This window comes from Ahaetulla prasina, chromosome 3 (genome assembly GCF_028640845.1).
Source record: "Ahaetulla prasina isolate Xishuangbanna chromosome 3, ASM2864084v1, whole genome shotgun sequence".
Taxonomy (NCBI): Eukaryota; Metazoa; Chordata; class Lepidosauria; order Squamata; family Colubridae; genus Ahaetulla; species Ahaetulla prasina.
Genome location: NC_080541.1, coordinates 163,908,008 through 163,935,226, shown reverse-complemented (window position 1 = coordinate 163,935,226; position 27,219 = coordinate 163,908,008). Strand labels below are relative to the sequence as shown.

General features: G+C 39.2%; 1 protein-coding gene across 5 annotated transcripts in view; it reads left to right on the top strand.

Annotated features, from left to right (window-relative positions):
- The window catches only part of PATJ (PATJ crumbs cell polarity complex component), a 176,975-nt gene that overhangs the window by 3,276 nt on the left and 146,480 nt on the right, over nt 1-27,219 (top strand). For 4 of the 5 annotated variants that reach the window (XM_058178715.1, XM_058178716.1, XM_058178713.1 and 1 more), the window contains exons 2-15: nt 1,561-1,673; nt 3,184-3,238; nt 3,341-3,507; nt 7,766-7,948; nt 11,467-11,606; nt 13,251-13,446; nt 17,673-17,801; nt 18,832-19,053; nt 20,281-20,371; nt 21,503-21,594; nt 24,351-24,480; nt 25,839-25,952; nt 26,545-26,621; nt 27,143-27,199. In XM_058178715.1, the coding sequence (XP_058034698.1) occupies nt 3,217-3,238; nt 3,341-3,507; nt 7,766-7,948; nt 11,467-11,606; nt 13,251-13,446; nt 17,673-17,801; nt 18,832-19,053; nt 20,281-20,371; nt 21,503-21,594; nt 24,351-24,480; nt 25,839-25,952; nt 26,545-26,621; nt 27,143-27,199 (1,620 nt within the window). In that variant the 5' untranslated portion in view covers nt 1,561-1,673; nt 3,184-3,216. Of the gene's footprint in view, nt 1-42; nt 583-1,560; nt 1,674-3,183; nt 3,239-3,340; nt 3,508-7,765; nt 7,949-11,466; nt 11,607-13,250; nt 13,447-17,672; nt 17,802-18,831; nt 19,054-20,280; nt 20,372-21,502; nt 21,595-24,350; nt 24,481-25,838; nt 25,953-26,544; nt 26,622-27,142; nt 27,200-27,219 lie in introns of those variants that run through there. The other variant, XM_058178714.1, reaches the window with a different exon arrangement.

The following is a 27,219-nucleotide window of genomic DNA, read 5'->3' as shown; positions in this document are numbered from 1 at the left end:
AGAACTTGTTGCGCTTCGGGTGGGCGGGTTTGCCGAGCCTTTATGGTGGGGCGTCCCTCCCTCCTCGCGGGAGGGTTTTCCTTTGAGGCGTCCACAGTTATTATCTGACTAGATCCGACCCCGATGGCCCCTTATAGATGCTGGAAATCCCGGTGGATTTCCTCGGGTGGCTTTGCCCCCGTCTCCTGATCGTGGAAAGGGGGCAGCTTATTATTTTTGAAAGTCGTCCGGGCTGAAGCCTTGAGGGAAGAGCTTAAAGCCGCTAAACTAAGCTAAGTGCAAAGTACAGGCGTGACGGGATATTTTCAGCTTGGCCGGTAAACGTTCAACAGCAGCGGCAGTGTTGTGGTTGTGCAGTCTTAGCTGCCAACGATCCAACAGTGCTGACCTTTGATTAGAGGCTGGGCTTGGATCTCGGCAGGCTTGGGTGCTCTTTCCTTGCTGGTAACTGGAGTCGAGGAATAAACCCAAAAGTGGACGTAAGAAGAGGGAGCTCCTTCTTTGGGGATCTCTGTATTGATCCTCAATCGATCGGCTGTTTCTGGGCTAAACAACCCACCATCACTGATGGAGAACCTCAAGGTTTGGTATTCCTATGTGTTGGGGGAACTCCAGACTTGTGCAATTCAATTCCCAGAATTCTCTCTCTTTCTCAAAAAAAAAAAAAAAGGATTACTTTTATAAGAGTAACCTTAGTTCACTAAGTGTAGATATTTATGTACCAAATAGCAAAGAACATATGGAAGAAAAGAGGACGGGAAAGAGTATGTTTTTAGGATAGCTTTTTTTTTCACTTTAGAAATTAAGTACAGTACTAATGATAGGTAACTTAAGAATAGAATAGAATAGAATAGAATAGAATTTTTTATTGGCCAACTGTGATTGGACACACAAGGAATTTGTCTTGCTTGTGTACATAAAAGAAAAGATATGTCCATCAAGAATTATGAAATCAATATTAAAATAGATTTGCTTCAGGGTGCATTTTTAACTCCCAGGCTAAAGCTCACAAATAAAGCAAAATTTCAGTGTTATTTTTAAAAAAAAATAAAAGGATTCTTTCAATGTTCTACTTAAATCTGGACACGTTGGGACAAGTAGAATATTATTGTCCAAGAGGGTTTATTTATTGTGGTATCTGTTGTGTAAGGATGCTTCAAATCAGAAGAGGGCTTAGATGATGATCGATATACGTAATATCCTAGAATTTTCAGTTTCTCTTGTTGGTCAATTTGCATCTAAGAATTTACCTACTGGTAATCCCCAAAGCAGGATTGTAGAGAAGGCTTTTGCAATCCCAGCGTCACTGTATGCTTGAGAAATCCCAGTGAGTTTCCAAGTGCAGTCAGGTTTTAAAAGGCCTGTCATGCATATGTAACTATTAATACACAAAAAGCCAAATAAAGAAACTTGAGACTGTGATGTAATAAAACACATACCTATCCAGGGAGTAAACTCAGTACAGTTTCTGAATAGGCATACTAATAATCATCTGCAAATACCATTAAATAAACACAGTGTGACTTATTTAACTTATATGTGACTGATTTTATTCCTTAGTTCTCAATGATGTCAGCCAATGTTACATGCCTATCTGAAAGTAATCCTATTTGAAGTCTGTAGGATTTTTATTCTTAATTGGTACACGGTTGCAGCCTAAGGATTTCCATTTGGTGAGACTTTTAAATGATCTTTCATATGCTCTAAAAGTAAGGAGGGTTGGGTTTGGGTAATACGGGAATTGTAAACTAGACTGACAAGTTGAGAGAACATCTGGATGTATCCATGAGATAACTGAGATTTAAGGTAGACTTAACAAAGCTTTATATTTATAGCTTTATATAAGCTTTATATAAGCATGTATGAGATTGGTATGTTTTCACTATACCAGGGGTCTCCAACCTTGGTCCCTTTAAGACTTGTGGACTTCAACTCCCAGAGTTCCTCAGCCAGCTTTGCTGGCTGAGGGACTCCGGGAGTTGAAGTCCACAAGTCTTAAAGGGACCAAGGTTGGAGACCCCTGCACTATACAACAGAGCAAGGACTTCCTAATTGGAAAATGATAATGATTTTAAATTACAGTTCTAAACAATTCCATTCCATTGTCAGTTCACATATGAGGTTTTATTTTTAGCTGAGAGTGATGGAAAATATGGAATGCAAATCCAAATTTTATTCTTGCACTCATCATGCTATGCAAACATAACATGGTGGCTTAACATTATACATTAATATAAACAGAAAATGTAAATTGGCCAGTATTACCCTGAACTGATTTATTTATCTGTAGAAGAAAGAGAATTTTGCATTCAACGTGGGAAGCCAAGGATAAAACACAAATTTTGTTAACATGGCTTCTGTTTATCTTGGTATGATTATCTTGGTATGATTCTATTTATCTATGATTCTTGATTCTATTGGTAGCAGTGCCCAGTTTATACATATTACAAGATAGTATGTATATGAAAGTAATATTAATTTAAGTAATAGCTGGCAACATGATGGAAAGCTTTTTGTGTTAGTCTAGAGTCCATCTCTGTGTGTAACAAGACAGTACAGGTATGATTTATGAACACAATTGAGCCCAAAATTTTAATTGCTAAGCAAGGCAGTTTTAAGTAGGTTTTGCCCCATTTTACCACCTTCCTTGTTGTTAAGTGAATCACTACAGTTGTTAAGTTAGTAACAAAGGTGTTCAGTGAATCTGACTTCTCATTGACTTTGCTTGTCAGAAAGTCGCAAAGGTGAGCACATGACCCCAGGCCACGCCAATTGCTAAGTGTCCAGATTCTGATCATAGGATTATGTGGAAGTTGCAGTGGCCGTAAGTGACTTACGAAAAATGGTCATAAGTCACTGTTTTTTAAAGGCTGTTATAACTTTGGTCACTAAATGTAAATTGAGGACTAGATGTGTTTAAATAATCTTATTGCTTGTTTAAAATTGAAATCTTCTTTGAACCCATGGTAATACTTTTACACACATCTATATCTGTTTAGAGTTATTGCCACATTAAAAGGGTACAGAAAGAAATATAATATGCACTTCTTTCTGTTCCCTTTAATACAGCAATAAGTCCAAATAGGCATATGTATATGTAAATGTGTACTTGCCATTTATGTTCTTCAGAGTAAGATGTGTTGAAAAACAAAGCTTAATCTGCATCTTCATTCTAAAATTTAGGCCATATTGAATCTACAGTGCAGATAAGCCAGGATGCCAGAAAATCCAATTGCAGGTAAGTGTATTTGAAGTAAGCTTATCACATGGTTGAAACGTTTCAATTATCTAAAGTATGTTTTTTTTAACGAATTGTTATGATGTTTTGGGGATCTAACAGATAAGCAGCAGATCCTGAGGATTCTGGAGCGTCTACTAATGAAACTTCATGAGAAAGGAGACACTTCACACAGGGATAATCTGGCTTTTCTATACAATACTCTTAAGAACCCTTTATTCAATCACGTGCTGACTCTTCAGCAGTCCATCAAGCAGCTGAAAGAACAAGTGAGTATTAAAAGAGAAAGATTTGATGGATGCTGATTGGTTATGTTTGCAAGATAGTTTTGAAGTAGTAGTAATGTTTGTGGGAAGTATCAGGATCACACCAAGATGACTTATCACTTTGCTGTTTTGTATGTACACTGACAGCTTTGCACTAGGGACAAATTCCTTCTGTGTCTAATCTCACTTTACAAATTAAGAATTCTGTTCTGTTCTGTTCTGTCCTGTTCTTTTCTGTTCTGTTCTGCTCCATTCCACTCTGCCCTATTGCTAGTGCTAGTGCTAGTGCTAGTGCTATTCCTATTCCTATTCCTATTCCTGTTCCTGTTCTGCATCTTTTCTCCTTCCTGTAATTCATTCTTTAGTAGTGTTAGTAGAATTAGCTGAAGTTATATAAATAGTGCACAGGATTCTGAATTTTTAAAAACTTTTCATCAGTCATGATGGTTTTATGGAGGAAGAAGAAAAAAAGAAAAAGAAGAAAAAAAAGAGGGAGATAACTAACATAATTGAAGTTAAGCAACATTCTGCTTTCTCTACCTGCCACTTCATCTAGACATTCTCAACCTTGGGAACTTTGAAATGTATAGGCTTTAATTCCTCCAAACTACCAAACAATCAGTTGTGGGTGCTCCATTGTTAGAGGTTTTTAAGAAGAGGTTGGACAGTCATTTGGCTGGAATGGTATAGCGTTTTCTGCTTGAGCAGGTGATTGGACTAGAAAACCTCCAAGATCCCTTCCAGCCTTCTTATTCTGATCTGTTAAAACTCCACATCCAGCATAATTATGACCTGTTAGAAGAAATATACCGGTCATGACAAATTTGACATGGCAAATCAGGGAAGAATGATATTTGTGCAAATAGTCCTTAATGTATGACCAGTTAGTTCAAAGTTAAGACAGCCTTGGAAAGTTTTTTTTAGCCCATAATGCACTTTCAGCTGTCCCCCTTAGTTTCGTGATTAGGATCTGGATGCTTGGCAGCTTGTTCCCACTTACAAGTGGTTGCCAAGTGCCTCATGATCATGGGATCACATTTGTAATCTTTAGTGCCAAAGTCAATTGGGAAGCCAGCAAGGAAGGTTGCAACTGCTTCTGCCTGCTGAGAGGACTTCCTCTCATCCCTAGGGCCTGGCTGATGGTGTGACCTACCAAGAGGAGCTACCAAGGGGAGCAGAAATGGAACTCAGATCCAGAATATTCAAACTCCTTTGAGACAGTCCACTAGAGCAGTTCCCTTCCATGCATGTTCCACTTAACAATCCGGGAGATTGCGTAATGACCACAACTGGGATTGCAGTCATTGAGCGAAGCAGTCACACTATCTCACTTAACAATTGCTTTGCTTAGTGACTGAAATTTTAGTCCCAATTGTAGTCATTAGTCAAGGATTACCTATTCATTACTTTTGTGCGAAAGTACATGGCAGAACTGAACACCTTTAACAGTTAAAAAATAATCAAGAACACTTTATTAAAAGATATAGCACTAAGAATTAGATCAAGGTTTATTTATTATATTTTTATCCTAATTTTCTGATAAAGATCTCAGAGCATTTACATGATTTGTCTCCACAATCACATTGGTATAAACATTGTTGTGGAATAGGCTTGGTTTAAGACAAGAAACAGCCGCAAATCAATTTTTAAAAAAATATATAAATGGTCCTAGACCAAAAATAATGAAAAATCAGCATGTAATACAATTACTGCTGTATAAAATAAATATTTAAAATCGCAAGAAAATTCTAAAACAATTAGCAGGTAACAGTGAATAGCATAAAGGAGGAACCAGGTGGCTTTTAACAGCTACAGTTATGGATAAGAATTTTGCAACCTTCTTAGAGGTTTATGAAAGGTAATCAGCCAGGAGAAGAATAACAGCCTTCTGGTCACATTGGCAATTACTGTTATTAACAATTGGAATATGAAACTTGATCACCATTGGGTGTGCAATAGACATTTTAATAGCAGTTGTGAGACAGATTCTACCTCTAAGTTTGAATAAAAACAAGTTCAGCTTTCATATGAGAATCTTATATTTCTGTTATTGCCCTAATAGTTGCACCCCAAACTGAGCCAAAGTAAATAGTCTTCTATTGCATATAAGATATTACAGTATTATCTATAGCAGCTGCCAGTGTAATTTTGAAGATATATTTATCTGGATCATCTCCAGTCTTCACCTGATATTCCCTAAAGCATTACATCACTTCAGTTAATAGCTGCCATAAAGACTGTATCCTTGTCTCAACAGCTACAACAGAGACTGGTTTTGTGACTTCTGTGGTAACTCCTATGCCAAAATGTGTTTAAACTGTATTTTATTTGATTCAGAATTACAGGATGCTTTTTATTTATATGGGCTTATATTCCAACCTAGTAAGAAAGCTTTAGGGAGTAGCATGTTATTAAAACATATATGGTTACAGTTTAGTCCCTCATGAATCGCTGATGCACGCCATTTCTTTAAAAAGCTATAAATCATTATAGTGCCATATTTTCTTGTCAGTTTTCAAAAGCAAAGCGCCTAAACCTCAAAGCCAGAAATGTCCCTGATAGAAAAGAAATGCTATTTAGTTTCAGATATTCTGTTTGCTCTAACTTTAAAAAAAAAAATCTTCGAGTTAGTCTTGATTCTTAGTGACCATATAAATGAGTCCGTGCAGTTTTGTTGATGAATTTTCAGAAGTGATTTGTCATTGTCAGCTTCCTATAGCTGAGAGAAAGTCACCCGAAGGCCATCTAAGTGGTTTCTGTGCTTAAGGCAGGATTAGAATCAGGGGTGAAATTCAGCAGGTAGCAGAAATTTTGAGTAGTTCGGAGAACTGGCAAATATCACCTCTGGCTGGCCCCAGAGTGGGGTGGGAATGGGGATTTTGCAGTATCCTTCCCCTGCTATGCCCACAAGCCACACCCACCAAGCCACACCATGACCACCAAGACACGCCCACAGAACTGGTAGTAAAAAAAAAATGAATTTCACCACTCATTAGAATTTATGGTCTCCTACCTTCTAATCCAAAATCCTCTGGTTCTAAAATGTGCGGTGTGAGGACAGGAGCAGAATGAAGAAGCACTGATGATTTGTCCTTGAACATTAAAAGAGGTTTTGTGGATTGTTGTGATTTTTTTTGTCTTTGAAAATGAAGATGCAGATCATTATGATCAATTATGTCATTCTGAGAAAATATATACAGATCAATCTCGTTAAAAGTAATCCTTGACTTACAACAGTTTATTTAGTGACTGTTCAAAGTTATAATGTCACTGAAAAAGTGACATGACCATTTTTCACACATATGACACTTGCATCACCCCAACAGTCCAGTGGTGGGTTTCAACATTTTTATTACCGGTTCTGTGGGTGTGGCTTGGTGGGTGTGGCATGGCTTGGTGGGCATGGTAGGGGAAGGATACCGTAAAATATCCATTCCCATCCCACTCCAGGGGAAGGATACTGCAAAATCCCCATTTCCTCCTGATCAGCAGGGACTCGGGAGGCAGAGAATAGATGGGGGTGGGGCCAGTCAGAATTTTTACTACCGGTTCTCCGAACTACTCAAAATTTCTGCTACTGGTTCTCCAGAACTGGTCAGAACCTGCTGAAACCCACCTCTGCAACAGTCATGTGATCAAAAATCAGATGCTTGGCAACTGACTCATATTTATGATGGTTGCAGTGTCCCAGGATAATAATATCACTTTTTACGACCTGTAAAACGGGGCAAAACTCATTTAACAAATGTCTTGTTTAGCAATAAAAAATTTAGGCCCAATTGTGGTCGTAAATCAAGGACTACCTGTATTATCTATTACTTTTTCACAATTGGATTGGCTGGATTATGCAATTCCCCCCCAAAAAATCCACCCCAACAATCCTGAGAAGATTATTCTTTCTGGAATTTAAAAGTTCTTTTATGTAAGAAAACAAAGAACGTGAAATAACAAGAAGAAGAATGAATCAATCCTAAACTATAAAGGTCAGCTTATATTAACAATTCAGGATAATTATTTTTTTCTATCTTGCTTTTAGTTGCAAAATAATTCTCTTTTGCGGGTTTCATACATTTGAGGTAAATAATAAGGTGAACATGTTCACTTACTCATTGATTCCGTAATATTCCAAAAAAGGAAAGTTGTTTTTCAAACTGAACTTCCATCTTATTTAAGCAGTACTATAGGCCCACTAATACTATTATTTTCTATTAATTGTTCAGTATTTAGAATTTGTGGTAACGTCTTGTTTTATTCTTCACAGCTTAGGTATATGCCTCCAGATCGTTCAGTGGATTTTGATTTTACGAGGCGAGGGTTGCTGGTATTTGATGCTGACCCACATCCTGTTGTTAATGGGAACATCCAGAATGATAAGCAAATGGCTCCGCTAATTTCCAGATTTGAAGTGGATGAATTTAATTTGATAATTCAAAAGATGGCAAAGGTAAAAATGCAGTGGTGCATTATATAAAAGTTTCCTTTTTATTCCAAACTGTATGGTTACTGAAGTCAGTTTCTGAATTATGAATTAATTTTTTAAAATCAAGTCTCATTGCTTCCTTAGTATATATACAAAGCTTAAGACCCCTCACAGGCGTAAAGTACCACCAAGCTTGGTTACTTATACTGTATGGGAATTGTAACTCCAATTTGAAATAAGGTGGATGCAATTTGGACTCCTCACTTTGTGACTTACGATCCTTGCTTAACAATGGCAATGGAGATTCATGAGATTGCCATTGCTAAGTGATGCAGTCACAAAGTGTTACGCTTTATGGCTGCATTGCTTAGCAATAGAAATTACCATCACTAAGCGAGGACTAGCTGTATTTAGGAGAAATGGGATGTGTGTCAGTGGTGGGTTCCTACCGGTTCTGCCAGGTTCTACTGAATAGGTAGTAACTTTAGGGACTAGTTCTCCGAACCGGTAGTATGGGCAGCCTGGCTACGCCCCCGAACCGGTTCCCCAGTCGCTGCTTGCTCGCCCATCCGATGTGTCCAAGAAGCCTCTCAGCTGCCTGGCCACAGGTGCCGAAAAGTCCTTCAGCCGGTGAAAAGAAAGCTGCAAAGATGGCAGCAGCAACCGGAGGTCTTTTCGGCGCCCTGCGCCAATGGCTGGTTGGAAAAGAAGCCTCTCGGCTTCCAAGTTCATCAGCAATCTCAGTCCCTTCACAGGGTCACTTTTCTCCACGTCTGAGAAAGATCAAAAGGCGCGGAGCAGCTTTTAAGGAGAAAGTCGGCATAGCCGCCTACACTAGGTAAAAAAAACAAACCACTGAGAGAAGGAGCCCCCTCTGAAGCTGCCAGCATTGCAGCCAACCTCCCCTCCCCGCAGCTTGGAGCTCCAAGCAGAAGAGGTCCTTGGCTGTTGCGAAGAAGCAGCAGCTCCAGGTGCGCCACCCCCACTTCGTTCTCTTTGAGAAAGCTCAAAGCTTTGCAAAGCTGCTCTCAAAGAGAAAGAAGCAGGTGTGGTGCACCCGGAGCTGCCACTTCCTCCCAACAGCCAAGGACGGAAGACTTCACTCAGGAGCGACACCGGTGAGGAAGGCAGCCAGATCCTCTGCGTAGCCCGAGCTCTCTGGGATGGGTAAACAAGTGTGGGGAGGCGAAGGGAAGCGGGCTCAGCCCCGCACGTGTTGCACCCCCCTCCCAGCCTTTGCCTGTGCCTCTGTGCCACCAGTGTCTCCCGAAGCTGCCACCGCTGGAGCTGTGACAGGGACTTGGGGCAGCCCTGTAAACTGGGTGTCCGAAAACGGTGAGGTTCCCTGCAGTTCCTCGGCTCGTCTGGGCTGCAGCTGAGTCCTCTGCCCTGAGCCAGCAGACGGAGGCACCCCTCCCCAGCCAGATCTTTCCAGATTTGACTTGGAGGAAAGCGCAGCTCATGGCTGCTACATTTCTTTGTGCTGGACGAGTGAAGAGGAAGAAACAGCCAGGGGAGAGCACACAGCTGTTCCAGCCCACGTGTTCTCCAGGTCAGCGGCTGTTTCTGTCCTTCGTTGCTCTTTATGGGAAAGCGTTTGGTAAAGCACAGCAAAATTTAACAGACATGAGCCATGCTTTCCCCTAAGCACTGTGGATGGCAGAGGGAAACAGGAGCTTCTCTCTGCATAGAGTTTTTCGGATGAGACTTGGAGGAAAGCACAGCTCATGGCTGTTAAATTTGGCTGTGCTGTGCTTTCCTCCAAGTCAAATCCGGAAAGATCTGGCTGGGGAGGGTGCCTCCATCTGCCAGCTCAGGGCAGAGGACTCAGCTGCAGCCCAGATGAGGTAAGGAACTGTGGGTAGCCTCCCATATGTTGCACCCCACCCAGCCTTCGCCCATGCCTCCATGCTGCCAGCGTCTCCCAAAGCTGCCACCGTTGGAGCCGTGACAGGGACGGGGGCAGCCCAGTAAGCTGGGCACCTGAAAACGGTGCAGAGGTGCGGGAGAAGGCTGGGCGGGGGGGCGTGCAACACGCAGGAGGCTCCCCGCAGTTCCTTGGCTTGTGTCGTGTCCCATCCCCCACTCCGACGAACGAGTCAAGGAAGTCCTTGGCAAACTTGGCAACGAAGCCTTTGCAGCTTGCCAAGACCCTTCGAGGTTTATCACGGCAGGCAGGAGTCCAAGTTGTGACTTCAGCGATAGGGTCCGGTATCAGCAAACTCGATAAGACTTTGCTTGACTCAAGGTTGGAATGCCAAAAGCAGGCCCTTTATATAGGCTATGGGGTGTGGCTCCATGACTCAGCATTTATCCAGGCCTGCCCCACCCCTCCTTCTGCTGGCGTTGCCTCTCAGATCTCCGGAAGCGAGGGTTCTCCCACTTTGAATTGTCTTCAGCTGGATCTGCTGTCACTAATTTCAGCACCTGGCTGCCTTCCTGCTCACACGCTGTAGGAGTGAAGTTTATCGGGTTTGTCCATTCACTCCTGGAATCCTCTCCGGGCATGGGGCCAGAGCCGGGGGCTGGAGGCCTGACAGGCCGTTCATCTCCATTATCAGACTCGGAGTCTGATAACAGGCCGGTTGGAGATGGGAGGGGCCTGGCTGAAGAGAGGAGGCAGGACGAGTCACAACAGCTTGGCTGGGCCGCAGCTGAGCTGGCAGAAGCCGTGCAGGGCAAGGTGAGATGGGAGCGTGCTAACCTTGCCCTCCCCAAGTGCTGGACTTTACCATTGCCATCGCCCCTGGCTTGCCTGCTCCGGCTGCAACCATGGAGAAGGCCCATCAGAGGCGAGAAGTGGTGCTTTTCGGCCAGGAAGGGCAATGGAGGGAAAGCTGAGATGACCACTGTCACCTCACCATGTCCTGCCCTGGATATGGGGCCGAAGTGTCAAAAAAAAGTGTCAAAAAGTCCCAAAAATTTTCGCCACAGTTTTGGTGGGCATGGCTTGGGTGATGTGACTGAGTGTGTGAATGACGTCAAGTTGGCCATGTCCACTCAGTCATCTCCCCCCTTGCCACATCCACAGAACCGATGGTAAAAAAATTTAGAACCCACCCCTGGTGTGTGTGTGCGTGTATGTGTGGGTACACACACACACACACACACACACACACACACACACACGTGTATATATAAGTTCAGTTTGAAAAACAACTTTCATTTCTGGAATGTTACAGAATTAATGAGTAAATAATTCGATGCTAAATGGCCTCCCCTTTTGGTGTTTAATTGTCATTATTCTAAAATGTTGAATGTTTAACCCTAATTTTTAATTTCTAATGTTAATTTATATATGTTGTTTTATTTAACAATTATATTAAAAACATCACAGAGAACCTCTTAGATTTAGGAATATGAAATATAAATAAATGATTGATGTTTTGACCATGAAGAAAATGCTTTTTAGATTCTGCAGGTTTGGGAGATTTTTTTCACTCACATTGTAATGCAAATCTTAGTCATCTTTTACTAATAGAAAATGATATTTTGCAATTGTAGAAATATTGTATTTATAACATTACTTTTCTCCTTCACAGGGCAGGCAAATTGAGTATATAGATATAGAGAAACCATTTAATAGGGGCCTTGGATTTAGTGTGATTGCTCTTAAAAACCAAAGCTTTGGGGAAGTTGGTATCTTCGTGAAAGAAGTACAGCCAGGAAGCATAGCAGCCAGGTAAGAAATTTAGCAAGACTTCTGGAGATACTCTGAGATGTCCTATTGAAAATTTATAAATTTTATAGTTTCCCTGGCCAGGCTGAAACTGATAACTGATAACTGAATCAGATTAGAAGAATGCACCTCATGTCAGTGTTGTAATGATAAATAAGATAATGGCGGTATAGTTAGGAAAGAATTTCAATACAGGAAGTTCTCCATTTAGGACCAAATTGAATCCAAAATTTCTAGTGCTGAGCAAGATAATGGTTAAGTGCCCAATTTTACAACCTTTCTTGACACAGTTGTTAAGTAAATCAGTGCAGTTGTTAAGTTGATAACACGCTTGTTAAGTGAATCTGGCTTCCCCCCCCCCCCTTGACTTTGTCTGAAGGTCGCAAAAGGTGATCACGTGACCCCAGGACACTACAACCGTCATAAATATGAGTCAGTTGCCAAGCATCTGAATTTTGGTCACATGACCATGGGGAGGTTGCAGTGGTCCTGAGTGTGAAAAATGATCATAAGTCACTTTTTTCACTTCCGTAACTTTGGTCACTAAACAAATGGTTTAGATCAAGGACAACCTGTAGTTCTGTTGTGTTGAGTACACAGTATTGTTCTCTGTTAAGAATACATTGAAAAGGCTGATGCAACTTAATTATTTCTTGACATCTGGGAGTTATTTTGTCATGTTTCTGAAGTTCTGATTTCCTGCTGGAAGGGTGTCTTTGTTCTTTTGCCCTCTCTTCTTCAATAGACCCAATTATACTTCTTGGTTTTTAATGAAACATGGTATGATGAAGAAGTAAAACAAATCACAGTGGAAAAGTTAGAATGAATCTGACTTGATGATGGACAAGTGACCATTTGAAAGCATAATCGTAGTTGGTGATATAGAGTTTATAGTCTTTCTAGATAGCACTGAGTTATTTGGTTAATGAATGCTTTATTAACACAGAATTTAATTTCTGAAAGAAAAACATGTCATTGTTAACAGTAGTTCATGACCTGATACTTCTTAGATCAGGGGTCTCCAACCTTGGTAACTTTAAGACTTGTGGATTTCAACTCCTTGAAGTTGCCAAGGTTGGAGACCCCTGTCTTAGAAGACCTGATACTTCTTAGATAAACTTGGTCATAAATGTAGATAATCTGAGTGTTATAGTTGATACACATCCAATTGGTGCAGCACAATTCACAGTTGTCTATTTGACGTACTTATGAAACCATTGGCAGAGAGTGAATGACGTGATACTATAGTTGTAATTAAAGACCAGACTAAAATAACCAAATCAAAATGTTGTTTAGTGCAGTGTGCTGATCAGGCTTTTGTCTGGATTTGGCAATTTACATTGATCATATCCAACACTGTAACTCACTTCATATACAGATATAATACTATAGAATAATGCTGTTTGGCCAACCATTGTACTCTATACTTTATAATTTAGCATGCTTTACAAAACCTGTCAATTTTATGTACTCAAAAAATAAGTACATAAATGGTGATTTAATGCAATATCACATTTTGCACCTGCACCCAAGAATCTGCTTGCTAATGTTTAATATACATGTGAGTTGTGTTAGCTGAATTATCCTGTAACCATTTTATAAAAGATGTCTGCAGCACTTTTAACTATTACTTGTGTTTTTTCCAAGAGATCAAAGGTTAAAGGAAAATGACCAGATATTGGCTGTAAATCATACACCATTGGACCTGAACATTTCTCATCAACAGGCAATCCTATTGCTCCAACAGTCCACAGGCTCTTTACACTTGGTTGTGGCCAGGGGGCCCACCCAGAGCAGCAGTAGGAATTCCTCTGCTATGAGTGATGCTAATGTACCTGAAATGGTAAGATAATTTTTTAAAAGAATCAAAATATGATTTTGCAAGAATATTCATCACATCTTTGCACATTAAACAAATTGGATTGTATAATTCTACTCCATTCAGTTTGTTAGTAGGTCAGATTTCTAGAAATTTTTGGAATTCCCTTATTATTCTCATCATAGGTAATTTAATCAGCACTGATGATATTACCTAGTTTGGTAATGAAACGTTGCCAGAAAATCACCAAGCTCAGAGAGCATTAAGGATCCCACAGTTCAACCCTGAGCTACAAATAATTGAAAAATTATCTATTTTCATTTCTGTAATCTAAGATAGCAGGGTATCACATTTTTAGCTTCTAAATTACTTACTTTATACAGTATAAGCGTTTTTGTAAATATGCAAGTAGCTGCCAATCTACTGAATTGAATTATAGCTTCTGCTATTACCCTATTATATTTTTTGTTTCGTTTTCAGCATTTTGAATTTTATTTTTGTCCATAATTACCAAACTAGATAATATAATCAGCACTTCATAAATATGAGCAATTGATTATAGTAATGAAACCAAATTGTGGTTTTAGACCTTTACAGTACATTGTTATATATTATTGGTGTCCATTACTCACCAGTCTTCAGGCTCAGGTGGCTTGATTGATAGATTATTAAATCTGTATTGTTGATTATTTGTTACAAGCATAGATATGAAGGAACTATCTTAGCTGAAGGTACTTTTATTTCTTTTTATAAATATGTTAAATTGCTTGAACTTACTGGTTCATCATAGTGGTTATTTCTCTGAAGTTAAAAGCATGAAATGTAACCACTTTGTTTCCATAAAGCATCTGTACAGAACAAGCCAACAAAAGAAAGTATTACCTCCTTTTTTTTCTTTCCATATTACTGTGAATTAAACTTTATATTTATTATTAAATCATCCTTGTAGCCTGATTTTTTTTTTTACTTAAGTCACAGGAAGTTTGAACCTATGTCCATAGTTTGCTTTTATTTGACCACACAGATATTTTTGCTGATAATGCTACATATTAAACACAAAGCTTGTTTGGATCAACTCATTGCTAGGTTAAAAAAAATCTTTAAAAAATTAATGTCCTTATATAAAATTGCAGCCTCAGGAGGTGGAATAGAACAGCATTTTCCAAAGATAGCAGCAGGAGATGGAGCTGCAAAAGTGAAGTAGCAAGTTAGCAGTATGGTAAAACCAAGAGGAAGGAAAGGAGAAGAGGGCATGCAGACTGGCAGTAGCACCTTATTATTATTATTATTATTATTATTATTATTATTATTATTATTATTATTAATTATTATTATTATTATCAAAAATGCAGAGGGTAGAGCCAGGGTGGTTGATGCTTCAGATGTTGGACTTGCAATAAAAACATTTATTTTTATTTATTTATTTATTTATTTTGTCACAACAATATATGTAGGTATCATACAAAAAAGATTATATAGTATATAAACACATATATGAGTAAATATAAGGAGGTATAAGCATATATATTGTTCTGTTTCCCTCCCCCAATACTCCCAACAAAGAGTCAGTCAAAGGTCTCCTTTTCTAATTTATTTACATAGATAAATGTCCTGGCCACGTCTACCCCTGGGCCTGCCAAGTTTCTGGAGATAACGAGGAAATTATAGATAAGGCCAGAATTACTCATGAATATATTCTTCCCTCCATTGATACAGTTTGCCCACGCAAATTCATTGCTTTGTCCAAGACAAAAAACCAGGAAGTCCCGCCTCCTATTGTAGTCTCTGCAGATGTCACTGCATGACCATCATTCCTTGGCTTTATCCCAACGCTTCCTCTGTTGTGCGCGCCGGTCACGTCTGCGCAGTCTTGCATCACTCCAAAACTGTTCTTGGGGCGTTGCCAAATCAGAAGAAGGCTCGAGAGAATTAGGCCTTGCCGGCCCCTCCTCCTCCCTTTGAGTGAGTGCCAGGGAGGGAGAGGGCCCAAGAGAAGCAGGGCTTGCCAGGTCTTCTCCCTCACTTTCTGAATCATCCGAGTCCAGGAGTCCGGGTCCAGGAAGCTGGGTCACAACATATATATATAGGAAGAAGAAAAGAAAAACAATAGGACAGGAATGGTAGGCACGTTTGTGCGCTTATGCACGCCCCTTATGGTCCTCTTAGGAATGGAGTGAGGTCAATAGTAGAAAGTTTTTGGTTAAAGCTTTTAGGATTATGGGAAGAGACCACAGAGTCAGGTAAAGTATTCCAAGCACTGATGATTCTGTTACAGAAGTCATATTCATGGAGGCTCACTTGGCAGGGCCGTCTTAACAGCATTATGGGGCTCGGGCAAAGCAGTGTACTGAGGCCCCTGTGACAACTACTCACAGGAATAAAAATGTAAATGGTCGATAACACTAAAAATATATTTGGATGTTAGTATTAATTAAAAAATGCAGTAAAATGTAATAAATAGGTTGCTGTATTTATATGATACAAGGTGCATTAAAGGGTTAACATACACATTAGTATGGGGCCCCTATGCTCGTGGGGCCCACGGGCAACTGCTCATCAGGCTCATGCGTTAAGACAGCCCTGTCACTTAGTTACTCTCTCTTAGCCCAACCTAATCCACAGAGTGATTGTTGTGGGGAAAAGCGGAAGGAGGGATAAATTCCCTAATGAATTTAGTTACCTATAAACATAGACCTTACAAAGAAGAACATTGAAGAAATCTTTCCTGAAACTCAGGCCTAGAGAGTGATTTCACCTTAGGTTAAGCATAAGCCTTGCTAGCCTACACCAGAGGTCTCCCAGCCCCCAGTCTATGGATTGGCATCCGTCCACAGCATGCCAGAAACTGGGCTCCACAAACAAGCGAAGGCTCATCTGTGAAATGCAGACACCACATGAAACATTGCCCACTCTGGTCCACAGAAAAACTTCTCCCCATGGAACAGGTCCCTGGTGCCAAAAAGGTTGGGGGGCCCTGGTCTACACCACTGCAATTTTATGATCAGGAAAAGAAGGAAATGGGGGAAAAAAGGAATAAGAAATTCTTCCTCCCACTTTCCTACGAAGCAATACTTGGTATATTCAATTCCAGCAGCTCAGTCAATCTTGTCAGTTTGAGTTTTCCTTTGACATTTGACAAGCAAAGACATAAGTAGGTTTTGTCATGCCTGCCAGAGTGTTTCACAGAAGAATCTGGCTAGCTGTTAGTAGAAATATGGACACAGAATAGAGAAAAGTATCTTAGTCAAGATTATATAGCTCATCCTGCTTAGAACCCATTCCAAAACGACCTCCAGTTTTCTCACCATATTAATCACAATTTTTCCTACCTGACCTGTTGTTCCCCCACTAATAAATATATGCTATGGGATTTTTTTAAAAAAACCCACTCAATTTTAACTCAGTCTAGTGAGTTAATGTTTTCTATATTCAGTATATCAAGCAGCTGCCAAATCTTGAGTTACCTATCTAGTAGATCACACTGGATCAAATAATCTCTTATTGATTTGAGATCTAGGATCCACACAGAACTCAATGTAAAGTTCTTTTCTCATGCATAAACACACATAGGGAACAATCCCTAATTAGTTTCCCAGCCTACAGAAAACAAAAAACCACAAATGTCCAGTGCATCAGGAGGCATTATTTTGTTATGGGATTGTTGTGAAATTCCCCCAGCTACCATGATGGTTTATGCTGTTGTGTGCATTCCAGGAAGAAAATTTTAAATATATTTGAATGCTGTTTGCTTCATTTAGGGTATTGTTTTGATTAAGGTCCAGGTAATTATTGTATTTCATTGCATTTGTCATACTCATTTGTGAACAGGCATAGCAATTCATTATTCCATGTTTCAGAGACACTAAAAAAAAAAACAGTTTGAAGATATTGTGTCCTTTATGATGTTTCAGATATGATTTTTGCGTTCAGTGTAACTGGTCTAATGTTTTAATCAGAAATGCTTTGGAGGAAATTTATGGTATGATGTAATAAAACATGCTATGGGATCTTCCTGCATGGTTACCATGTTCTCCATCAATCAACCTTACTATAATTGCATGAGCCACTGGATCTCATGTATACTCCAGATGTTGTAACCACAAAGAAGAAGTGACTTCTACAATAGCTGAGTTGCTGTGGAAAATACTGAGTACTTATTTTATTGTATGGATTGGAAGTGCTACGTTAAATGTTTTTAGCCTTTTAATGTTTTGAAAGATTGCTGTAAAATTACTTTTCTGTTTTTATAGGTCAGTTGGGGCCACACTGAAGAAGTTGAACTGATTAATGATGGTTCTGGATTAGGTTTTGGAATTGTGGGAAGAAAAACAAGTGGTGTGGTGGTACGGACTATTGTTCCTGGTGGACTAGCAGACAGGGTAAATTTGTTTATAATTTTCTCTCTGTGTGTCTGTCTCTGTCTCTGTCTCTCTCTCTCTGTCTGTCTCTCTCTGTGTGTATTTGTATATAGTTAATACTTGGATCTGTAATTTCTTTGTCTTTTAACAGATAGTAAAGTAGGAAAAGATGTTGATCTGGCTTTATTCTGTTTTATTAAACTGGAAACAGCAGTGGAAAAGCATTTCTCACCCTTGGAGAAGGATGGGAAATGAGATGTGCCCACCTCTTTATCACTAATTTGTTACTACATTAACATCTAAAACCAGTCGCAACAATGTTATCCGTTTTGTTGTGGCAAAGGAGGGTAATAATCAAATTGTCTCAACTTCTCAATGTCTCTGTTGTTATCTGTATATCTCTCCATTGCTGTATCAGCTGAGATGAAGCCTTGTAGAATAAGGAGCGGGAATAAAGTCTCCCACTCCTGTTTGATGACTTATCATTGTTTCTATTACACTCGGTATTTTACAAAGTATGCAAATGCAAACATTTGGCAAGAGCCCCAAATTGCTTCACATGATGAAAATAAATTTTAATCATTCAAGCCTAATTGATGGAATGTATAAATGTAGATTAAAAGTAGGTTAAAAATAACCAATTAAATGTCACCGCTATCTACATTCTAATTGACTTCTTACATATGCCTGGGCTCTTAAGTAGGAAGAAGAATATTAAAAACATGTAGAATTGCAATTTGGTAATGCTGTAATAATTAGACTTATAGTAGAAGAATGACACATTTGGTGAAAGCCATAAGTGAATAATATATACAATATATGAAAAATACTGAACTTGTCTATAATCTACAACATATGCTAAACATGCTAGTAGCTTCTTTAGTAACTTTTAATGACATTTTAAATATTTGACATAATTCTTTCAGTGTACAGTAACATTCACTGCAGTACTGCTTTAACACGATGGCATTTTATATTGAAGTCACGCTTTATAAAAAGTATTCCATTCCTGTTCATTTTAACTTTGAAAAATGTTCCTTGTTTCTTGAAGGATGGCAGACTTAGAACTGATGATCACATTTTGGAAATTGGGGGTATTAATGTACAAGGGATGAGTAGCGAACAGGTTGCTCAAGTCTTGAGGAACTGCGGAAACCACGTTAAGATGGTAGTTGCACGATCTCCTTTGTCTGAAGTATCTACAACCCCACCAACTCCCATGGCTGATCCTGTGGGTGAATTAGCTACTATTCAGGACAGAGAATCTGACACAGTAAGTATCTTAATGTTTGCATCAGATTACACCGCTGGAAATTTTATGTAGTCTGAAGAAAGTCTTCCTAAACTGACCTTAATATTTAGTTGGTCTAATTATTGTGATTATCATTGAGTCTGACAATTATCCAATCTTTATTACAGTCACAGACCAGAAAACTGACTAATACACTTTGCTATTGTAGTATTGCAAACAATATACTGTAATTTTGCTACACCGCCAAAATCAACGGCTTTCACTTTCAATCCCAAAGGTGCTTTTTGAAAGGCAACTGGTCTCCTTAGACATCTTCACTTCTTGACTATCTTCCTCATATTTAGCTGAAGCATCCAAGTTATGGAACTCATGTCTCTGAAAAGGTCATATAGCATCAGTAATTTATATAATATCAACTTTTAGCTCAGATTTCCAGACTTGACAGCTATGTTTTCTAGCTCATCTTGCCCTTTGATGTCAGTTTATGTATTTGCACATGTTCTCCTGAAGTACACATTGCTAAAGGACTGTGTAAAGAGAAAAAAAATCAAATAAAATTTTCTGCCGGTAGGAGTGGTTAAAACATTTTCATCTGATCAATTTATAGTAATAGCAATAGCACTTATATATTGCTTCACAGTGCTTTATAGCTCTCTCTAAGCAGTTTACAGAGTCAGCATGTTCTCCCCAACAATCTGGGTCCTCAGTTTACCAACCTTGGGAGGATGGAAGGCTGAGTCAATCTTGAGCAGCTCAGAATCGAACTCCTGGACTGAGCAGTGAATTAGCCTGCAGTACTGCATTCTAACCACTGTGCCACCACGGCTCTTATAATTGTAATTGCTATCTAATTTTTCATTCTATTTCTTTTATATATATATAAAAAAATTTGGAGATACCACAACAATTATAAAATCAGATAGAAAAATAAATCCAGACAGTGGAAATTAAATTAATGAATATTAAAATTTAGCCTTTTTTTAAAAAAAAGATAGATTCTTCTTTTTTCTGTTTTAAAAGTGCAAAGCGACAATAATTCAATAATATTCAGATGTTCAGAAACTAATGTGCGAAGACACAATACATTTGAACACCAGAAACGCTGACATTGTGAAAGCAACACACGCCCTGTTGTGTTTGGATCTTTGAACTGAAAAAGGCTTTAGTTGGGTAACAAATAGAAAAGTTCTCGGCACGAGATTAAATGCTTAATATAATCTGAAAAAATGGTATGGTTTTGTTTCCCAGGAAAATGAAATTCATGAAGTTAAGTTGACTAAAAAAGATGGACAGAGCCTTGGTATAACAATTGTTGGCTATTCTGGAGTTTCTGATTCAGGTGAGTTGTATAATATTGATTGCTAAAGGAAGAGGCTAAATCAGATAAATTTGTTGAACATATGTTTAAGATAGAAAACAATATTGTCAGAGAATTGGGAAAGAGAAATGCTTCTTTGCTTGTTCTCTCTTAAGTATTTATTTAGCCCCAGATATTTTAAGTAATGCGGAAAGTTTAGGTAAAGACAGGGGTGAAATGCTCCTTGTTCTGATCGGATCTCGTGATTGAACCACTGGCGACACTCACCACCCAGGTGTCATTACTTCCTGGTTTTAACCAGGAAGTAAGGTGTTTTTACCTTCTGCGCATGCGCAGAAGGTTTTGCGCATGCGCAGAAGGTTTTGCGCATGCGCAGAAGGTCTGCGTGCGGTTGTGATGTGCGCAAGGCATGTAGACTTCGGAGCCAGTAAGAAAGGTAAGTAGATTTCACCCCTGGGTAAAGGTAAAGGTTTCCCCTGTCCAATTGTGTCCAATTCTTGGGGGAGGTTCTCATTCTCTGTTTCTTAGCGAAGGGAGCAGCATTGTCCACATGTGCTCCTGTGGTCATCTGGCCAGCATGACTGTGTCTCCATCAAAATGATAGTATAACTTTTCAGTTTCGTTTTCTTATTTTTCCCAATCATTAAATGTTTGCCTTCTATGGGATTAAAACAACAACAACTAAGACATATTGTGCTGAGACCTAAATGAAAAAATGGACATTTATGAAAAAGATGAAATCAGCTATGAAAATGCTAATGTGTATCAAGAAACAGGGAAGCTTCAGACATTCAAAACCACCACCACCACCACCACCAAAAAAATCGTCCAAAAATAGGAACAATTTGGGGGGAAATAAGTGTAAAACATGAGGATAAACATATGATTTATATAAAATATATATATATACAATTTAAAAGCTCTAAGTATAGCAGAGAAATGGAACCCAATACAGAATCTTACAACACCATAGCAGATTGAGAAAATGAAACTGATGGAGAAACATTAAGAGAATTCTGGGAGTCGAAGTCCACAGACTTTAAAGGGACCCTAGTTACCTCTATCTCTGCTCTAGAATGTGTGTGAAATGATAATCAGTGTATGCTAACTCTGTCTGCACTTTCTCTCTCCATCTCATTTTCCTCCTTTAAGGGGAAGCTTCAGGGATTTTCATAAAAAACGTAATACCTGACAGTGCTGCGGATCACAATGGTCAGATAAAAGTCAACGACAAAATTATTGCAGTAAGTTAAAACTTGCATTCATAGGAAGGGGCTTTCTTGTTTTCCTTGCTATATTTTCTTTTGGGAGAGAGGCGGAAAATCAATCAGAATAAATACTATAACCTGGGATAACAGAACAGAACAATCTGTGCTGTACCAAGTCCTATGCTCATCTAAACCAGCTTTCTGGGTTCTCCGCTGGATATTTTGGGAAGGCTGGCAAGTCTGGAATGAGAGGACTACAGTTTCCTTCCACTATTGCAAATACTGTATTTCAGACGTGCTATCTATAATTCGAATGTGCTAAACCTGGGATGGCAAACCTATGGCACGTGTGCCAGAGGTGGCACACAGAGCCCTCTCAGTGGGCACTAGAGTGCCAGAAAATGGTCTGAAAAAAGGAAAAAAACAGGCAGTTTTCGGGCTGTTTTCAGGCTGTCTTCCAGACCATTTTTGGCACATTTTCAGACCATTCAGACTGTTTTTTTTCATTTTCAGACCCTTTTCAGGCTGTTTTTTGGGCCAAAAACAGCCTGAAAACAGCCCAAAGAATGGCCTGAAAAAGGCCTGAAAAACGCCCAAAAACCGCATGCACGCCGGCCAACTAGTCTTCGGGTTTCCGGTGCTCTGGCACACGCATATGTATGTGCATGCATGCGCGTTCCAGTTTGGGCACTCGGTGCTGAAAAGGTTCGCCATCACGGTGCTAAACACTCATCACTCTTAATGGCCATTGATAATCTGAACCTTCATGATCATGCCTGGCCATCTTTTAAAATGATCCAAATATTACCATAATTGCTGGCAGCAAGTGGCATAACTTAATCAATGGCCCAGGGCCCTGTTATTTAAGGAACTGCCTCTCATCCATAGTGCCTGCCTGGCCGATCTAATTTGGCAGAGTTGGTGTGCTCCAAGTTCCTTCAATTAAGCAATGACATCTCTCAGGACTCCAGAAGCATGTCTTCTCTGTAGGCTTTGCTCTCTGGAATTAGGTTCCCCCAAGATCTAAACCTTCTCTGTTCTGCTGGTGTTTCAAAGGGGCTTGAAGACTTGGCTGTGGATCCAGACCTTTGGCAAGGACAACCTCCTTTTAACTTGATTTGTTTTCCTTTGTTTCCATCTGATTTTGTCCTGCTGCCATCTTTTCCCTGTTTTTTGTTGTTTCTTGATTTTAGTGTTTAAAACAATCTGTGAAGCTCCTACAGTCCCTGGGAGTTGTTGTGTCTTGTCCGCTCTCACCGCAGCCGGGGTCTGCTTATCTGCTCCCGAACACGGAGGAATGTATGCCTCCCGGCCCCAGTCCTGGCTCCATGCCCAGACAAGCTGCAGAGGAGGGGGCATCCCCCGGCCCCAGCCCTGGCTCCATGCCCAGGCAAACGGAGCAGCTAGACCCCTCCCCCTCCTCCACAGCATGTGAGCCTGAGGAAAGTTTACTTCCAACAACAGCTGATTGGAGTGACCCTCGCATCAGAAGATTGGATAGGCGGAGGCAACAGAAGGAAGGGAGGGGCAGGCCTTAATGAGTGCTGAGTCATGGAGCCACACCCCATGGCCTATATAAAGGATCTGCTTTCTGGCAGTCTCTGAGTCAGGCAAAGTCGAACTTATCTTGCTGAAGTCACTTACTGGTCTCCTGCCTGCTCTGAGGACTTTGCTAGGACTTTGGGCAGAGCTGCAGAGGCAAGCCTGATTCGGATTTCCCTGACCCGGCCGTCAGTGGAGGAGTGGGACACAACAGGAGTTGAGAAGCATATAAATTCTATACATTATTACTATTACTTATAGATAGATAGATAGATAGATAGATAGATAGATAGATAGATAGATAGATAGATAGATATAGATATAGATATAGATATGTATGTATATATGTATGTATATAAGGATGAATACATATCTCTATATCTTCACCCCACAGTGAGTTTCAGTGGATCATCTGGCATGTAAGGTCTTTTGGCTTCTAACTGCTCAGTAGAGCTCCAGCCTCAAATCTTGCGAAACCCAAATAATTGGTGAAATAAACAAGACAGAATAAATGGCTTTGGTTAAAAGGATTGAAAAAATATTAGGAATGGAATGGAATGGAATGGAATGGAATAGAATAGAATAGAATAGAATAGAATAGAATAGAATAGAATAGAATAGAATAGAATAGAATAGAATAGAATAGAATAGAATAGAATAGAATAGAATTTTTTATTGGCCAAGTGTGATTGGACACACAAGGAATTTGTCTTGGTGCATACGCTCTCAGTGTACATAAAAGAAAAAATACATTTGTCAAGAATCATAAAGTACAACACTTGATATGAGATATTTATGAGAGAAGGAGAAAAGTTTTTTTTCTCTCTACATTATCTATTTTATTTATTAAATGTTTATGCTACCCATCTCCCCTATAAGGTGAGCCTGGGTGGTTTGAAGTTAATGATGACTTTATATAAAGTGTGAGAAGTGAGAAACATTGTTATCCTTCCCCCTCCCGCCGTAGTCCTTTGTGAGGGGGAATCATAAGTTAGATTGCAAGATTTTGTCTCGTTTTGTATTTTTGTTTTAAACACATTCAACACATCTGCTTGCCACCTTCTTTACTCTTGAAAGTGGCCAGTTCTCGATTTCACTTAAGGAGTGAAGTTAGCATGTGTGACTCTGTTTTGCTTCATGCTTAGCCTTTGTGCAATCATTAGCCAATCAAAGTGATTGTCTCATTCAAGCAACCTGCTTTTGTTGCTATGGATTATCATTTTCAAAAGAATTGTGTATGTATCCTTTAGGTTAACAGAATTAATATTCAGAATTATACCAACCAAGAAGTTGTGGAAGCTTTACGCAAGACAGGACCAGTTGTTCATCTGACATTGCTGCGAAAGAAACCACATTATGCGGAAAGAGAGTTGGATAGAGGTAAAGTTTTTCCCTCCATCTACATTCTTTTCTAGTTAAGCTAAAGTACTCAGGATTGTTTTTACTGAGCACCTTGATATTTTGAAGTGATTTCTACTGTTCCACTTATTTACAAGGCTGGTTAAGCCAGCAGAACAGGTTAGTCGTGGCCTTTTCTGAAACAAACATGTCATATAGGAAGATTGCAGCTTTCACAGATTGTGAGCAAAATAATACAATTAGTATCAGTTAATCTGGTGCCTTTGGATACTTGTTTGTTCCAAAAGGCTCAACAATTAACATAGCTTAACTAGTTAAACGATTTTTAAATCCTTAAAGGCTTACTGGCCAAGGCAAGATATATGCTATGAAGGAAGATCACAGTGTCATTCTTACCCCAATTTATTTTTACAGGTGTTGCTATGCACATGTCCCCAAATAGGTGGCAAGGATTGCAACCAAAGGATAATATTTGCTACATTTTAGGTGCGAAATGTGAAACTAAAAAATAGATGACTGAATTTTATTGTAGAACTTTGCAGGATTTATCCTCTATTGCAGGGGTGAAATATATTTACTTTTTCTACCAGTTCGGAAGTGCGCGCACCATCATTACATCCAATTTTAGACCCTCTGTGCATGCGCAAAGCCTTCTGCGCATGTACATAGAAGGTCAAAAACAGGTTACTTCCTGTGTAAAATCAGGAAGTAATTATGTTCGGGTGGGTGGGCGGAGCCTTGCACCGCCGCTGCTACTGGTTTGCCAAACCACACGCTGCTGCCATTACCGGCTCTCCTAAACCGGAGCGAACCAGTAGCATTTCACCCCTGCTCTTTTGGCTTGTAAACATATATTTTGTTGTGCTGTTTCTGTTCCACTTTCAGTTATATCTTCTAACCAACACTACTTGGTTTGTTTTTAAGACCTTATTTGTTTTGTAAAATTCTATTGTGCTTAATTTGTTTTTTTGATCATTATTATAAGCTGGGAAAGATAGTTTAAATGATTATGGAACATTTTTAGTAACCTGAGAACAGAGATATTCTCCTTTAGATCTGACACTCTGGATGAAATCCATACAGCACTAACCAGAATTCTGTTCTTTCAATGACTGTTCTCAGCCCTTCAATCCTCCCACAAAAGATTTAAGCACATGGCAGGTGGAAGGGTAGTCATTTAGAAAGCTAGAAGAGTTCAATCATTGTTCAGGGTTTTTTTTATATTCCTTTTACATTTTGAAGAGGTTTTTGGGATAGTGGAAATGGAGAAGCATATAACTATTTCAAATCTCAAGTCCTCAGCTGATATTCAAACTAGGAACAGTTCAAAGTTTTTGCCTGACTACAGATGTGATGGGAAGGTTTGGGAACTTTTCCAGGGCATTCCAACATGCTCAACTTGACTGGTGTGGAAACCGATAGTGAAAATGAGGAACCTCAAGAGCAAAAAGATAACACTGAAAATGAAAAGAAGCAAAAGCAACATGCAATTGGTAAGTCAAGCATTCTATTGGAAAAGAACCTTTTTGGTATGTTATTGCTTCAAAATTATCATTGCTTAAATAACAACTAAGGATGACCCAACTAAGGATTGGATTATATGAAACAAAATCCAGTACAGTGTATAGATTAAGGTCTTGGATTAGGACTAGGGAGATCTGAATGTCTTCAGATACAGAAGCTCATTTGGTGAGTTTTGGCCTGAGGTAGTTCCTAAGGTAGCAGTGAGAGAAAATTACAGGAGGAAATGTTGCCTTGAGCATTTGAAAGAAAGGGAAGATAGAACTCTCACAAATATATAAAATGCAACAATATAAATAAAGTCCACCTACTCTTGAATAAATAAAGCAAACAACTGAGAGAGAGAGAGAGAGAAAGAAAGAAAGAAAGAAAGAAAGAAAGAAAGGGAGAGAGAGAGAGAAAGAAAGCATTGATGCAGATAGGAGACGGAACTGTTCTTAAGATGAATTTTTATATATATTTCTATAGTAGGGCAATTAGTTTAGAATGCTTTGTGTTTTGCCAAAATGTAAGTAAACAATATGCAGTTCTAACAACTGCCTTATAATAATTATTGTAATTTAGGGAACACCTTGGATTTATCAAAAAATAAGCCAACATCAAAATGGGAAACACTGCTGGGACCTGATTATGAAGTTATGGTATGTTATCCATATATCCTCATTAAATTACCAAGAATCTATTTTTTTTATTGTTTTCAAGAAACGAGACCCTAAATGAGAATGTTTACTTTTTGAGTAGACAGTTAAACTTTTAACAGTAGTTAAAACCTCAATAACTTTAAGAGGTATGGACTTCAGCTCCCAGAATTCCCTAGCTAGCATGGCTGGCTAAAACACTGATTTAGTACATAGGAAATAATTTAAATAAACTGAATGATAGAAATGTGACCATTAATCCACATTGAGTCTAATCAATAATTAAACCTGTTTCTGCAGACTTGAGTAGGGTTTACTTCTCTCAGGCCAACCTTTAGATGATTTAAAGCTATTTAAAGGTTTTCATCTTTTGCTTAACGAGCAACATGACTATATTTCTAGTGCTTCAATTTCTCACTTGTTCCAGTAATGTATTTGCAATATATTTTAGTCAATTTCTTTTGAGTTTTCAAGTAGTTCTTTGTTATACCCATGAAGCCTTTCTGTTTTTATTTGATTTTTAGGTTGTCACAATAGATACACCAATTGCAGATGATGCTGAACTACAAAAATATTCAAAGGTATTTAATCTTTTTTTCCT